The sequence below is a fragment of the Macadamia integrifolia genome, chromosome 7 (assembly GCF_013358625.1).
Source record: "Macadamia integrifolia cultivar HAES 741 chromosome 7, SCU_Mint_v3, whole genome shotgun sequence".
Taxonomy (NCBI): Eukaryota; Viridiplantae; Streptophyta; class Magnoliopsida; order Proteales; family Proteaceae; genus Macadamia; species Macadamia integrifolia.
In genome coordinates, this window is record NC_056563.1 from 35,825,616 (window position 1) to 35,843,360 (window position 17,745).

General features: G+C 39.7%; 1 protein-coding gene and 1 pseudogene across 1 annotated transcript; both read right to left on the reverse strand.

The window, feature by feature from the left end:
• Positions 1 to 7,626: 7,626 nt before the first annotated feature.
• LOC122084539 (aldehyde oxidase GLOX-like) lies at positions 7,627 to 9,681 on the reverse strand. Its single transcript, XM_042652850.1, has one exon. It carries the CDS (start codon positions 9,470 to 9,472, stop codon positions 7,796 to 7,798), a length of 1,677 nt encoding a protein of 558 aa, XP_042508784.1. The 5' UTR covers positions 9,473 to 9,681; the 3' UTR covers positions 7,627 to 7,795.
• A 4,633-nt stretch (positions 9,682 to 14,314) lies between these two features.
• Positions 14,315 to 15,936, reverse strand: LOC122083303 (annotated as a pseudogene).
• Between the last annotated feature and the right edge of the window lie 1,809 nt (positions 15,937 to 17,745).

Below are 17,745 nucleotides of genomic sequence, written 5' to 3' on the forward strand. Positions count from 1 at the left end.
CCCGCAACTGATCTATTACATGGATTGAAGGAGATTGCATATAACCGAGGTTTACCCTTAGGCAATTAGGTTTGAACCATAAAATCAGGCACGTAGGTTCAAAGGGTTTTTCATCAGAAAAAAAAAAAAAAATCATACATCTTGGGATTTTCACAAGCTTAATTTTATCACTTGGCCAACTGTAATTAGATTAAAACAGAAAATACGAGGAGACGAACATTTATATGTGAACAGTGGGTTGTCAATAGAAACCTATGAATAAGCCCGTCAAAGAAAAACCTGTTCCCTTACTATAATTACATAGGTGGCAGCCTCGGATTAGGTAGCCGGACCAATATTGGCCAACCTGTTTGGACCACAAGCGCACTCTTTTCTTTCTTGAGAATTAAGATGTACTTGTGTCGCCTAAAATAAATGTCCATTTCATCTCTAGAGTCCAAACAAACTAATTTATGCATTAGATTCCAGAAATATGATTTAAGCAAAGCGTGCCTTAATCCAAAAGGAGCTTTAGCAGGGATAGGTAGGAAGCTTTGTACAAATTCCAAACGTTACTGTCAATTCAAGTCTGAAATAGATTTTCCCATTTTTCAAAAGGATATAAGTACTACAGAACGGGAACACTTTCATTTTCATGCAAAATCAAGAGTTAAAAAAAAGCAGGATTTTAAACTCGTTTAAAATGAGTTTACCTTTATTAAAGGTGAAAATCGGTATTTAAAAATAATTTTGTATTTCTAAAAAATTTTAAAAAAGTTTTTAAGACAAAAAAAAAATTAATATTTTGAAAAAGGGAAGAAAAGAAAATTGAAAGGCAACATAGAAGATGAACCCCTTATCTCATGAAAGGTGAAAATCCTGTTTCGTGCGTGTTTTCATTGGTCCATGGGGCTAATGAGAGCATGAGCAACCCATTGGGGAGATTAGTGTCGCAATCCATCGTCACGGTCTCCACTTTATCGTAGATGCACAAATGAGGAATCAAACCTAAGACTGTACACCTATTCACACAATTTTCAATTCGTCCTAATCATTTGAACAACCCATGCATGTGTAATCTCTCTCTTCTTAACATCAAATGATTTCACTGCCCTCGTATATACTTATACAGTGTCATTTTGACAATCCTCATATTTCTTATTATGGGCCTATCTAACGGTGAGGTGTTGTCCACTTGGCTACAAGCCAACCCTACGAGGAGGTAGGGACGGTGATTGATGTTGACGTGGCATCTACATAACCACCCTCCAAATCATGCGGCGGTCCGCATCATTGAACTCATGAGTCCTCTGGATAGGCCCCACCACAAGTTGGGGCGGTGACCCCCCTCTCTCTCAATCTCTATGAAGGTAATAGAAAAGAAAAAAAAAAAGAGATAGCGTAAGCAGCAAAAGGGGAATCCTTGAGGGGGTCCTATGAGGAGCATCTTGGCCCTTGACATCGACTAGTCTCCAACTCTCTCTCTCTCTCTCTCTCTCTCTCTTTTTGTCTCTCTCTCTCTCCCTACACTAAATCTTGAAGTCTCAAAGAAGAACACAAGTGGTCTTTGGCTCTTTTAATTTTAATGTTTTGTTAGGGAAGTTGTATTAATTTTATGGTTAATGGAGGTTGGTAATGAAGCCAAATGACTATTGACTACTTATGATCTTAGATAGAGAGTGAATCAATTAGTTTAACCACCCTTCCATTCTACTCATATCTCTCTCTCTACTTTCAGTGTCCACTTCCAATCTTTTTTAGGTACCAAAGCTCAAAGGTGTGAACCACAATTCTCTTTCTAGATTTTATGAACAATGATTTCTCCCTCTCCTCTTCTAGCCAGTAGGTATTGATTGTTGAAAACCCCATTTCCTTTACACATTTTCATTCCAAGTATGAGGAAAATGATCTTTCCACGGGTTGTGTATATAGGCTCTGCCCACTGGGGTCCTGTTGTTTTCTACCTCATGCGGCAGGGCAGCTCAGCTCACACCAAACTTTGTACTTTGTAGTCTCACTGTCCAAGGCAGCAGGTCCCACCGAATCTCACCCAAGACACATGCTCATTGCTACAATTTTGAAAAATAAAGCTTTTTGAAAATATTGTAAATCAATAAAAAAAAATTGTACGGTTAAGATGGGTTAGATTTTAACTAAAAGCTTGAGGTGTTTAGATGGAGGAACTAATAGGTATGTGAAGATACACCAAGGGGTTCAAACTCACCATGGAGAAAGGTGCTGATTTAAATAAAACAGATAAATCACATAAAATACCATTTAGGAGGGTTCACACCAAAACCCTAAGGTATTAGGTGAAAAGAGCTCTTCATACGAGGGAACCAAGTACCTGAACAAACCGATGTGGGGTTGTAAGCATATAACAACAACAACAAAGCTTAGTTTTATCCCAATTAAATGGGGTTGGCTACATGAATCTGCAGGCATTTGAAAAAAAAAAAAAAACTTTGGGGCATCCCACTCATGAACAATCATAAACTTGGATCCTAGCCCTCCAGACAGTCCTGTTAGATGCCATACTCAGGTGAAAACTTAACTTTTGCATGTCTCTTCTAACTAACTTGTCAATGGTCATTTTTGGCTTGCTCCTAGCCCTTTTAGCTCCATATATCTGCATCTGGTCACTCTTCCGTATTGGGGCATCCAAGGGCCTCCTTTGGACATGACCAAATCATCGAAATCGACATTCTCTGAGCTTAACTTGAAGTGGGGCTATAAGTATATAGCTCCTAATATTTCAATATTCTCTTTCATGTATAGTTTTGGTATAACTAACTATCTAACTCTATACGTAGACAGACAATAAAGAGACTTGGGCTTTGATACTGGGTCCAAGGATCTAACTCTATACAGGGATAGATAATAAGGGACCTAGGCTTTGATAATGTATCTAACGCATAACTGATTTGGACTATACCACTTTTAACTACTAATATCTCAACATGTGTAACTTTGTCATACACCTCTTTTCACAAAATACCACTTGGGGTTCTATTCAAAACCTTAAGGTATTATGTGGAGAGAACTCCTCAAATATATCAAGAGATTGAATCCATTGCTCGTACCTAGTCATACAAGTGAGCATCTAACACCTAGTCGTACCTAGTTACCCATGTAATGGAAGGAAATAGGATAAGTGTTGAATGCTCACCAATATGACTAAGTGATCTTACAAGCAACGAATCCATTCTCATAAATCATGGCACCAAAAACCAAACAAACTGATGTAACTCCCTAACATCACAAGAAGATCTTTTTCTTAGTTTCCCTCCCCACTAAAATATCTCATCATCTGTCTCGTTTCTAGATAAACGCATACAAGAGATCCTTATGATAGTATTAACTTGTCCTTCTTTAATTATGGTCTGTTTCTAGATAAACTCATAAAAGAGATCTTTATGATAGTATTAATTTGTCTTTCTTTATGGTCAGTAATTTTGTCTTTATTTGGGATAATGATTGTTCATCATTCGGATTAGAGTGGGCTTTCAGTAGCAAATAGATGAACAATCCTCGTTAAAATGCTCAAGCCATTATTTGGAAACAGTAGAATGCATACATTCCTCTTACCTAAATGGCTTCATATTAATTGCAGAAAAAAAGAAAGAAGAAGATAAGGTTGGAACAATTCAACATGGTCGGTTTGTGAATTTTCAGCCTTCCTTCAGCCATAAACTTCTTGACAAATGGAAAGAAAGTGTAGAAAAGAGAGATTGATTGAAAAGAATGGAATGGAACAGATGCTATAATGGTTGCTAAGGTGAGTTGAAGTGTTCATTGAGAACTCTTCTTGGGTTTCAGTGGAGGGGTCCAAATTCATTGCATGTAGATGATGATGATGATGGTGGTGATGATGTTGTGCTTGTGAATTCAAATTGTCAAAGCTTACTGTGTTTGATTGTGTTGTATAGCTTTACACGTTCATGGGACATGCCTTCTCTTCTTCATGAATGGACGATGGATGTGTCTGTGTTTCTTTACAAATGCGGCTCCATTCATAATCATTGGGCAGAGATTTTTCTTTGCAGATCGCCCCTGTATCTCTTCATACCCTGGTATGGCCAATCAGAACGTCCATCAGATCTGTGACCCACAAACCTAATCTGTGCTGCAAAGTTATTATCCCTTCCTTGTCCATTAATCTTTTGCCACACGGCTTGTACCTCCAATATATTTGTAGAGATGGTTTTATGAGCAAGCCGCGTAGGAAGCACATATATCAGTGAGGTGAAATGGAATGGTTTCGTACGTAAGACAAATGGGTCACTTCATGTGAAAAGAGAGAGAGAGAGAGAATTGTTCCCTAGAGAGAGAGAGAGAGAGAATTATTACCAAATGGCTCACACAAACCATTTCCCATACTCATACTAGAGCACTTTTATTATAACCAAAGTGATGAAACGAGATGTTGAAACCTCTTTATATGTACCCAATTGTTTTTAACTTGAGAATAAAAGAAGGTTTTCAAAAAGTAGTTTCAAAGTAAAGGTTTTCAAAAAATAGTGTCAAAGTAATCCACTTACTATTCTATTATTTCCAAGAGAAAGGGTTGAAGTGATGAAGTTGATAAGATTGGCCTGCCTTATTTCCAAATGCTTTTAAGTTGGGGGTAAATGAAAGTTTTCAAAATAATTTGAAAGTAGTCAATCAACTATTCTATCACTTTTAAGGGAGGGGTTAGCCATGTAGCTAGGATACGTAGAGAAGGGCATAGCGATTCATATACGAGAGCAAGAGCAGAGAGGAACGTGTGTCAAGAGTGTATCCTTCACCGTTTACTCTAATAACAACTTTCTCATTTTCAATAAATTTCCTTGCACATTTTTCAAGTACACATATAAAATTAGCATGATCTTATCATCATTGGAATTGATTATAAGAAGAGTTTATGCTTTATATTAATAGAAACACATTTTTGTGTGACTAATATAGTTGTGTTTTCTAGTTTATTGCTTGGAGCTCGGATGGATGGTATTCTAGAGATCGATAACATTTTGACATAATGGTTCCTGCTTCTTACCCATAGTTAGCATGTGTCTTTCTAGATCGTACTTTAGTATCACATATCTTGCTACCTTTCGGAGAGCATTTTCATGTTTATCACGCAACAGAAAATTGAAAGCACGAGCTTCGATCAATCAATGAAGCAAGCTAAGCTTTTTGGGTCAGTGTGGCCCTAAGAAGTGGTAATTAATTGAGCTAATTATAAAGTGATAATGGAATAGTGATAAAAAAAATGTTTGTCAATGTTAGTCATCACTGCATTGCCATTGCTAAATATATATGAGGAAATGTGATTTTTTAAACCTCTCTAATTATCTGAAATTCATTACAATCATGAACTCCCTTTATAGGTATGAATTATCCAAAGAGACCGACTGTGAACACAGGGAATTCTATAGTCCTCATGTCCTCACCAATTGGTTTAAACTGGCTAAGACCCAAACCTGGCCTCGCCGCCACTCATACAGAATGAGGGTGAAAAAAAAAAAAAAAATAGAGCTTGCCATAATGGTAAGGTTGCTCTATCGAGTTGGGAAATTACCTGCACTCTAAGATAGCATACATAATTATGACCCTCGCCACACAACTGATAGTGGCAGGAAATATTTGAATTTTTTGTAAAATATATTTCACTTTTGAGAAAAATATTTGCACTTTCCTTCCAACCAAACATACCATAAAGGAAATGATTAAAGATCACAGTAAGTGGTTCTATTAAATATATCAACCATTAGATTGGAATGCAACGGAGAGGAGAATTAGCGAGCGGTTATTCTCTGTAGTGAGTGCAGCCGTGCAGTGAGCATCAGATGGTTGAGATCATCCAGGCATATGTCCCAAGGTCATCTCTACCATCCGATGCTCACAGCATGGCCGCACTCCCGGCAAAGAATGTTTTCACAAAATAGCTTTCTCCCATATGGATTTGGGCTTCTGAATTTTGGCCTTTTCTCATAATTGGGTTTGCATTCCTTGATGAATATGTCATCAGGCTCAACTCATTTAATGCCTCTCCATAAATAGAAATCACACAACTTGGGTTTTATCAGCCCACTAACCAAATAGACCCATTTGATGACAACATGGGCTCATCCAGAAGGAACACAGATAGCACAGACCTAACTAGGAATCGAACGGTTTGGATCATGGAATTGAATGTTGGTATCGGATCCGCCGAGGCTGATCCCATTTCAATGGAATTTTTACTGCAATTGAAGGCAAAGTTATCCAATATAGTCAAATACAACTGATACATACCGATATTGATATCAACTAAGACTGATATAGATCCCGATACTGATATTAATGACCATGGTTTGGATAGGCCACTAGTTCTTACAAAAAAAAGACATCGTGCACTAAAACCCTCTCACTGAGAGAGACTCATTCAAGTGGGTAGTAAGTAGAAGGTAGAGGTTGGTTGGTAGTTGGTATCCTTTGGCCAGGAGAGTTCAAGAATCAAAGGAGGTCATCAATAATGTACAACTACAACCCGAATGAAGTTAATTGGTAGGTCCGTTTTATCAATATATGCTGTTTTTTGGATGCGAAAACCTGCTCATGATCCAGGTTTTTTTTTTTTTGAATAATTAAATATACAAGGCTAAATGCTATCAAGAGGAACCAAGCCCCAGACCAACAATGAGAAAAGAACAAAATCATCAACTCGAGTACTAAATCAAAACTGCTCACATTGTGATCATATAAAAGACCTCAAAATTTTCACTCAAATGAGCGAAGAAAATAAAGGGCAAAGCAAATACAATGACTCCTCTCCCTATGCATAGCAGAGATTAAAGTGTCTTCCTAATGAGGCTCCTCCTCAATTTCTCCTCAGTATGGTTCAACTCAGAATCTTCCAATTGAGAGGGATCAACTAAGGAGGTTGAATGCCAATCCAAAATATGAAAGAATTAATTTCCCTCATCTGACTCCAATCTGAGTCCACATAGAATGAAGTTATCATCCACATTTGTAAGCCGAGTCTCAGCATCATCTGGTTGGACCAACTTATCAATCACAGAGGTTTCAATGTTGAGATTACAATACTCCAAATGGAGAGGGGGCTGGTGCATAATAGACTAATGGTGTATGTAGTAAATTTAATAAAAATCTAGATACATTTATATATTAATGTAGGATTATGCGAAATGGGGTGTATCACACGGTAAATCTTATTGTCCGATCAAAGGGAACTTTGTCCAAAAAAAGAAAAATATATACTAATGTCTGATTGATTATTCAAAAAGACCCCTATCAGTCTTAAGCAAGCAACACCAACGCGTGGGGCTGATAACAACTCACAATAGCATCTTCAGCTCATCGGGGGAGAGGCCACAACACTCTTGTTTCACCTCCTTCTCTATCCTTATAACTCATTTATGATCATACTATACCCAAAAATAATTATGATCATAGAGTTGCCCTTATTGCATCATGCAGTTAACTCAAAGTGGACTTGCCCTGTAAGCTCCCTAAATGGAAATGAATAAGAAGGCAAAAATAATTAGGGTTTCAAGATTCAACCCAGCAAAAACAGAATAAAAGTTGGACTTGGACAAGAAAGGTTCTTCCCTTGTAACTCGTGTATGTGAAAACAAAAATCAAATTGAACTAACAAACCCGTGAACGTTGAATCTTAGTGTGTCTATTTCATTATTCTTGTCCGTGATCTTCCCATTCACTACCATATGATGACAAGCTTTTACATCTTCTTCTCATAAAAGAACATACCTGGCTACTAATTAATATTATAAACATAATAACCCAAATCAAATTAATTAAAACTAGACTACTATTTCCATAGAATTTGAACCCAAATCCCCTCACTGGGTATCTCTCGATGAACCACGAATAGAAGATAATACCCAGAAGGTGCCAGGAAAGTTGAATTTGGAATTGTGACTGCAACATCATATACCAATTCCGCTGCCGGCGGTATCGGTGGCGGCAGCGGCAGCGGCGTCACATTTCTGCCACTCAGCACCAATAGTCTCTGATTCATGGAGAATGAGTGAGTCGTGAATGATGGAGCCACCATTGTCACTGATACCCACTTCAGATTCACAGGACCTGAAACTGAGAACCGTACTACCAGTTTCTGCCCATAACTTATCTTCGTTTGTGACACCGGAGATATAATCCTTGGCCTGAATTTCGAATATTCCGGTGCTAAATACGCCGGTGAGAATGCCTCTAAGCTTAAGTCCGTCGGGAAAGAAACGCCGGTGAAGTTATAGAACATGTGGGGATTGCTTCCTCCGACCAAGACTCTACCATCACGGAGTAGGATAGCACTGGAATGGTATAGACGTGGAATGGAACTTGGGTTTTGTTTCTCAAACCGAGACCCAGGTAGGTTACCGGGTCGGTAGAGAACCGGGTTCAAAACAGGGTCCTTACCATTCTCCCACCCGGCAGACCCTCTTGCTGCTCCATTGATGATTAAGACATCGCCGGTGGGGAGTAAGGTCATGTCTCCCATCACTCTCGGAAGTGGCATTGTTTCCATAAACCAAGTTGGATTCGGGTCAGTAATTCGGATCCTACCGCATGTCGACAAGGCTTCGATGAAGATCCTTGATGTGTTAACGTCACGATATGATCCTCGCGGAGCTCCACCGCAGATAAGGACTTCAGCTTCGGGTTTCTGTAAATTGGTCAATGGAAGCAAAACAGAGGAACCCGTGCTGGGGTAGCATCGAGGGTGGCCGCCGTCAGGTATCGCCGGAAAATTTTTCACCACTAAATTCTTAGTGTAGTCGAGCAAGATTGCTCGATTGTTGGAGAAGATGAATAAGTTTCCGTCTACGTTGAGGTGAACGAAAGGGTAGAGATTGTTCTCTTCATGTGGGTCGTTCGTCTGAGCTAGAAAAGGCAAAGGGAAGACCCTGTTAGTGGATTTTGATTTAGGGTAGAACTCGTAATTGAATTGCCGGCGACCACCAATGACGATGACACGTCCGTCCGGTAACACATGATTGGTGGCGTACCACCGTCTGACGATAAGTCCAAGTGGGATCTCCTCCCAGTCACAGTCGCTACACGGCCAGAAAGTTCTGATTGCGCGTTCTCCGTCGTTGAAACCACCCGTCTGGAGGAGGCGGCCGTCGGGTAAGACGGCGCCGGAGGAGCACCAGACATCAGTTTTGACCATAAGTGGCCGTATAGAATTAGTACGGACATCGTACTCGGCAGAGTGTGCGGTACAGTCGTGTTTGAGGAATGTGTCAGCTGGATCTTCTCGGCATTTGCCGATGGGCAAGGAGAGATTGGAAAGGCCGAAGTCGGTGCGATCGTAGATGACGACACGGTCATTGTTGAGCAATTGCATGTGCATCGCTGATAACCCAATGCTTCTCTGTAGTAATTCCCATCGGCCTCCTGCTGGAGCTGCTTGTGTCTGGGAGTAACTGAGAACAATAAAGAAGAGAAAGAAGAAATAGAAGCAGAGAATGGAAGCTATAGTCATTATCAAATCCTGCTTCTTGCTCCTCTGTTCTGCTCTGTTACCCAAATTTTAAGCAGGGGAAAGAGCTAGAGTTAACAACTTATACACTCGTGCACGAAAACGAGGTTGGAGATGGAAGCTGCGGTGTCGATTCCTATCCTTTCTGGGTTTCTTTCTCTTTAGCTCTCTCTCTTCCTCTGTACTTTATTCTGCTCGACTGGGTTTCTAGCTTTCTGTCCTTTTCTGTGGTTTTTTTTTTTTTCTTAATATAACTCTATTATGATCATGTGATTATGCATTACACTATTACCTTAATTGTCTTTCTATTTTGCAGGAAAAGAACAACGATTTCATTAAATCAAAGCTTACTTAACGAAGAAGAGAAGAAGAAGAAGAAAGGAAAGATTTATTTATGGGTTCTTATTAATATTCTAGCAAAATGGAAATGGAAGGTGGTCACCTGGTGTAATTGTTTCTTTGCGAGGAATGAGAAGATAGACAACTGTAAAGGGCCTATGGTATGAGATATCCTACTCGGTGTGGATCTGAGCGACTCAATTGTGTTTCTGTAATTAACTTACTACCAAAAGAGAACTACTAACTTCAGTTCAATAATCAAATTCCAGAATTCTAAACTTGGAAGGGAAGATCACATTGAATGAATCATTCCCATGTTTAGCGTTTTTCTTGTAATTCTGATAAGATCTCTTCTAAAAGCAGCTTCTTAATTTGTTTTCTTCCTTTTCTGATAATTAAACCTCTCCTGTCTAATCTTTCTATGAATGATTATATATTTCTGATTCGTTTTCTCTGTTTCACATCTCTTCTTTTCTTAGTATTTCCTTCAAAAGAATCCCTTCCTTTATTAGGATTACGCGTCCATGCTGCCATGATCTCCAAAGGGACCAAATAAAGTCACAAACTCGTATATATTTCAAAGGAAAAATTCCCACACCGGTGGACGGTGGTCTCGGGTGTCAAAAGCTAGACCGCAACGGTAGATCGGTCTTAAATTAATCACCTGATCGTACAAGTTAGTATTTTACACCTGTCAAATACTTTCAGGCTCAAGCACCGATCAATTAATAATGGGGGTTCTTGGTGCATGCATGATAGTGCCCGATATAAGGGTCTCAATCTATTGCTTCGTGCTGGTTTCATAAGGCCTGGTTGGTCCCCCCATTCTAGGATTTCGCACCATGAATGATGTGCTTAGGTAATCGTTTCTCTTAGGATGGGCATGGTCCTATTTATAAATGGTCCCTTTAACTAGCTACCACTAATCCACCAGACAGACTTTAAATGGGCTATTGAATCACTTCAATTTTCAAAGACTTGTATTATGAAGATGATAATAGTTTAGGTATAGAGCTTAATGGTGTACTGAATTGACGAAAAAAATCATTTGCCGTGGGTGCGGCAAGGATCCAATGGTCGGCATGGCATCGGGATATGTGCCGATGTCATCTCGACCATCTGATGCTCACCGGAAGGCCTCACCCGCGGCAGAGGATCATCGCCCGAAGGACACTTGATTAATTCAAAAGGGGTTGGTTTAGATTTATTAATCAAATTCATCTACAACAATAGCAATTCAGTAATAGTCGGGCTCTTGGTGAGTCATGTTGAGTCGTGCTCTCAGGGGTTCAGTCCTAGCCAAGCACCATTGGGCTAGACCCTCACATCGGAACGATCGGATATTATTTGGTCCAGGCTTGAGCTTGGCACAATTAATAAACGGTCTAGGCCGATCTCAGGCTTTCCTTGCTGGTTTAGATTTATTCATCAAATCGATCCATAATCGAGATCGATCGAATACTGTAACCGACCGTTTATAGCCTCGTTGAAGCCAATTTAGCCAGAATATGGACCAATAACTGACTGTTTAAGTGCAATTAGCCCATTTAAACCACTTAGCTCGATTATGGATTGATAATTGACCAACCGAATATTGACATGACCATATCTTGGCTTATGAGGTCGGATTACCTAAATGGCCTAAAACGGTGCGAGACCTTAAGTTGGTGGGGGCTAATAAGGCTGATTAGTTGACACCCCCAACTTCCAGACCACATAAGCCCCTTAATGACAAGCCCAAATCCCGCACCCCAATTATATTGGTGCGGCATGGGAGCTTTCCCTACATTGGCATTGTAACTTTCTCTGATATCCTAAACTAGGGGTGCTAATCGGTTGATTCTGATTATTAGATTTGATATCGAATTGGTTCAAGGTATGAAAGGTAGAAATCAGAACCAAACTGTTTCTGAAACGATTCCTTCTCCCATTTCGAAACCAATTAATAAATTATTCTTGTTAAACGGTTTTATCTGTTTTAATTTCGGTTTAGTTGTCAATTTGAATTATCAATTTTGGGCCCAAACCTCAGAATTTAGGGTCAAATTGTGAATTAAAAATTAAATTTAATTTAATTTAATTTATATGATTGAAACCTACGACAAAACACTAGAAATCATAAATATATAATACCAGAACTAACCAGTTTTTTAATCAAATTAATATGTATAATCGGTTTAATAGCATATCGATTCAAAACAAAACCAAATCTATAAACCATTTTTAACTTCTAAAAATCAAAACCAAATTCATTAGGAAATAATTTATTGATTCCAGTTTAAAGGATGATAATGAAAGCATGGTGGAAAGCTTTTTCTCCTAAAATAAATAGCCCTTGGGATTAAAAGATGAGCTTGTCGATCTGCAAAGGTGAAGATTCCTGGAGGGCTTCCTTGAAAACAATGGATTCATTGAACGACAAATCTTAATGACACTTTACAGTCCAGAAGAGCTTGCAGAAAAGGGTATAAGGATCAGAATAGCTACAGCATCTTCTATTTTTTTATGATCTAGTTTCTTCCCTTCTTTTTTTTTAAACCCGAATATTATCTAGGACCTAGGAAGCCCCTAAATTTTTATTAAATAATAGAAGCAAAATAATGAAGAAACAAGGGGGGACATATAAGCAAAATCCAAAAGGAAAACCACAAAAGAAGTGTTTCTTTCCTTTTTTTGGTTTTCTTGAAGCAATTAATGATATCAAATAAAATAATGGGTAGGTTGGATTGGGAATGTTTGTGGGTTTTCGATAACGTGGGCTATCCAAACACATTGGCCCGGCAGCCGGGTGACCACCACGCTAACTGCATCAATTAACCTCCGTCGCAATGGTCATCTAGCTTGTGACGGAGTGATGGTTGGCCCAAGGTGAGGGCAGTGGGATAACATTCTCTTCCATTAAAAAAAAAAATGCCCTTATTTGAAAGCTGTCTCCCATGTATATTCAGTTCTATTAAAAGTTAGGGAAATTGAATGGCATATTGTTTGTATAGTACATTTTCTCTCATAATGACTGACATTCTCTTCTTCCTCTTTCTTCATTAAAGATGTGGCGTACCCCATGTGATGCGTCGATATTACATAATTTTCCTCAAACTTTACATTGTTGAGTTAGCGTATAAGATGTCAATATAAATGGAGAGCATATCGATCCTTCTTTCTTTAAAAGCTATAAGTTGTTTTAATGAACGGGCATATATATATATAATTTCATTCAAGCATAGGTAAAAGGGGCAGATCACCCATTCAATGACAAGAATATGAATTAAGAACTGATAATGATAATAGGAGGAAAAAATCATATATCTATGAGAAATTACAAAAACTATTATTCACCTAATTGTTGTGTTTCCTGCATGCATAGGAGGCTCTATTTGGTTGTAAGGAAATGGGAAAATGAAGTAAAGAGAATGGATATATTTTACTTTTAAACGAAATATTTGCAATTCCCTTGCAAGGTGCAACTAAATACAAAAACTAACTTTTCTTAAACAATAATACTACACTTCTAAGGAAAATGTTTGTCTTTCCCTTGCAACCAAACAGAACATAAGGATATGAATGAAGAAAACTGGTAGTGGTTCTATCGAGTATTTCAACCATTAGATGGATTTGGGCTTCTGGTAATTGGGTTTGCGTCTCTTTATGGATATGTCTTCAGGCTAAACTCAATTAATTGCCTCTCCACAATTCCGAATTGGAACAAAACTTGGGCTTTGCCAGCCCACAACCCAAATAGACTCAAGTGATGATAATATGGGCTCGTCCAGCAGCAACGCAGATGGCATAGACCCAACTACGAATTAAACGGTTTAGATCATGGAATTGTTCAATATCGGTTCCGGATTGACCGATCCCACTTTAGCTCATATAAAAAAAAAAAAAAATTGAATATGAGGGCAAAACTATATGATATAACCCAATACGGTCGATACATATTGATATTGGTATTGGTATCGGTTGGCTCTGATATGAATCCCGATACTGATAATAATAATCATGATTTTAGATAGATTCAGATACCATGGCTTAAGATGTTCTCGATCATTCCAAAATATTGGGTTATGGTAACTTTGGGCCAATTATGAGTCTCTAACCGATTTCTCACCGATCCAAGAATCAATCAGACACAATCCATATCTCGATTCCAGATTTTTGTTAAGTATTTATTACATGATCAGATGTGTGAGTATCATGGTAATATGAAGCGATTATTATAATTAAAAGGTTCCTATGAGGATGTTCTTGTACGAGTTTCGAACTCATGGATTCCACTAAGTGCATGAAACAATGCAAGTAAGCGAGCGAGAGAGAGAGAGAGAGAGAGAGAGAGAGAGAGAGAGGATAATTAACCGTAGTAAATAATTACTAACAATGGTATTGTTTTAAGGCATCTCCAATTGTTGAATCCAAATCAAACAAAATGTTAATGTGTTTTATCTCTCTTATTTTAAGATTTTTTTTTCACAATAAATAGAAATGAATTCAAATCAAATTGATCGGACCTACACTACTATCTCATGCGATTTGAACCCAAATCCCCTCACTGGGTATCTTTTGATGAACCACAAATAGAAGATAATACCCAGAAGGTGCTAGGAAATTTGACTTTGGAGTCGTCACTTCTACCTCATATACCGATTCGGCCACCGCTGTTACGATTGGGTCATCCAGCACCAATAGTCTCTGATTCATGGAGAATGAGTGAGTCGTGAACGATGGAGACACCATTGTCATCGATATACTCTCCACATCCACAAAACCCAAAACCATGAACCGTACTGCCAGTCTCTGCCCATAACTTATCTTCGTTTGCGACTCTGGAGAGAGAATAGTTGGCCTGACTTCCAAATTATTCGCCGATAAAAACTCCGGGGAGAATGCCTCTAGCTTAATTCCGTCGGAAATTCAACGCCGGTGAAATTATAGAACTGATGGGGATTGCTTCCTCCTACCAAAACTCTACCATCACGTAGTAGACCAACAGTAGAATCGTAAACACGAGGAATGGAACTTGGATTTTGTTTCTCAAACCGAGACCCAGGTGGGTTACTGGGTCGGTATAGAACCGGGTGTAAAACAGGGTCCTTACCGAATTCCCACCCGGCAGCCCCTCTTGCTGCTCCATTGATGATCAAGACATCGCCGGTGGGGAGTAAGATCATGTCTCCCATCACTCTCGGGAGTGGCATAGATTCCATGAACCAAGTTGGATTCGGGTCAGTAATTCGGATCCTAGCGCATGTCGATAAGGCTTGAGGGAAGATCCTTGATCTTCTAACCTCAGGAAATGATCCTCGTGGAGCTCCGCCGCAGACGAGGACTTCAGGTTCGGGTTTCTTTAAATTGGTCAATGGAAGCAGAACAGAGGAACCCGTGCTTGGGTAGCATCGAGGGTGGCCGTCTGGTATCGCCGGAAAAGTTTTGACCACTAAATTCTTATTGTAATCGAGCAAGATTGCTCGATTGTTGGCGAAGATGAATAAGTTTCCGTCCACATTAAGGTAAACAAAAGGGTAGAGATTGTTCTCTTCATGTGGGTAGAAAAGGCAAATTGAAGAGCTTATCAGTGGATTTTGATTTAGGGTAGAACTCGTAATTGAATTGCTTGGTACCACCAATGACGATAACACGTCCGTCCGGTAACAAATGATTGGTGGCGTACCACCGTTTTACGAGGAGTCCCAATGGAGTCTCCTCCCAGTCACAGTCACTACACGGCCGGAAAATTCTGATTACGCGTTCTCCTTCGTTGTCACCACCGGTCTGGAGGAGACGGCCGTCGGGTAAGACGACACCGGAAGAGCACCAGACGTCAGTTTTGACCATAAGTGGCCTTACAGAATTTGTAAGGACGTCGTACTCGGCAGAGTGTGCGGTACAGTCGACCTTGAGGACTTTTTCTTTAGGATTATGGCGGCATTTGCCATTGGGTAATGAGAGATTAGAATGACCGAAGTTGGTTCGGTCGTACATGATGACACGGTCGTTTTTGAGTAGTTGCATGTGCATCGCTGATATCCCAATGCTTTTCTGTAGTAGGTCCCATCGGCCTCCTCGTGGAGCTGCTTGCGTTAGGGAACAAATGAGAGTGACGAAGAAGAAGTAGCAGAAGAGAATTGGAGATGGAGCCATCAAGGCCTATTTCTTTCTTCTTTGCTCTGCTAGTCCAATCTAGCTAAATCAAGTTGAATGGAAGGGGTTGGAGTTCATAACTACTTTATACAGTCGTGCACGACAACTAGATTGGGAATTAGAAGCTGTATCCTTTCTGGGTTTCTATCCTATTTGGGATCTTTCTCTCTCCTTTTTGGGTAGTAATCTCTTTCTCTATCTTTATGTTACCATAATGGGTTTTTCAACCCTTTTCATTACCTTAACTCTCTCTCTCTCTCTCTCTCTCTCTCTCTCTCTCTCTCTCTCTCTCTCTCTCTCTGTACTTTATTTTGATCTACTGGAGATGCACTGGGCATCTAGTTTCTGGGTTTCTTTCTTTGTTAATATGACTGAAAATGGAGATGCACTGGGCTTCTAGTTTCTGGGTTTCTTTCTTTCTTTCTTAATATGACTGAAAATCAAGTATACTTAACCAAAAAGGAGAACAAGAAAGGAAAGAAATGTCTATGAATCTTATGAATACTCTTCGACAATGGAAATGGAAGGTGAGGTGGTGTGAGTAGCCTTGTTGAGGATAATAGGATAGACAACTGTGTCGAGAGAGAGAGAGAGAGAGAGAGAGAGAGAGAGAGAGACTCTGCTATGAGATATCCTACTGGCACACCCCGAGGCCCGAGTGCAGCAAACCGAGTACCTGACACACAATTAACATCCGAATTTGGATCCTCGTCAGTCGCCAACAGGATTTGTAGCCCAAAGGGAAAGGAAGGAAGCCAGAGAAAGAGAGAGAGAAGACTCTGCAATGAGACATCCCACTGGCACACCCCGAGGCCTGAGGGATGAAAATCCTCTGTTTTTTTCATCCCTGTTTTTCCTTGTTTTGCTACCTGCAGAACACGACACGTGGACAATTTTAAGATCAACGGTCAAGGTTGGGTGAGGATTATTACATCCGGTGCGTTGGTCTTAAAGTTGTCCACGTGTCGTGTTTTGCATGTAGCAAAACAAGGAAAAATAGGGATGAGAAAAATAGATGATTTTTTTCCAGGCCTGAGTGCATCAAACCGAGTACCTGACACACACTTAAGTAACATCTAAATTTGGATCCCTCCAATCGCCAACAGGATTGGTAGCCAATGGAAGGAAGCCCTTTATTCATGATCAAGAAGAAGAATAGGAGAGCAAGACAAGTGTTTAACGTGGTTCGATTTTCAAACCTACGTCCACGATTGAAGATACGTTTTTCATTATATCAGAGAACCTAGGAATACAAGGTATTAAACAATGATTTGGATGGGATAATGGAGGAATATTCTTCTCCATATATGGAATGATTGGGTGTAGTTTTATCACTCCTAGGTGTAATCTTATCATTGATACACTTATCCTTGTCATAAGCAATTTGTGAATATTGCCTACCAATTGTGGCTCTAGCTAAAATGGGAACGCCACCTTGATTCTTCCAATTATCCAAAGCTGGTTGAATCTTGGCATTATCCAAAACTGACGAGTGATTTTCTCTCATACACCCCTCAAACTCAAGGGGGAGGGAGCCACCTTGAGGTTGGCCTTCAACATATTAAAGAGGAGTCGTGGCATGGGCTTAGTAAAAATATCGGCTACCAGATCTTTAGTAGATATGAAGCGTACATCTAGAGTTCCTTTTGCGATCATGTCCCGAACAAAGTGAAAGTCAATTTCGACGTGCTTCGTACGGGCGTGAAAAACTGGATTGGCCGTTAGATATGTGGCCCCCACATTATCACACCACAAGGTTGGAGCACGTGGGAGGAATATGTGTAGCTCTTTGAGAAGAGACT

Excerpts from the sequence above, each read along its gene's own strand:
- LOC122084539 (XM_042652850.1), bottom strand. The coding sequence starts at position 9,472 with ATGACTATAGCTTCCATTCTCTGCTTCTATTTCTTCTTTCTCTTCTTT.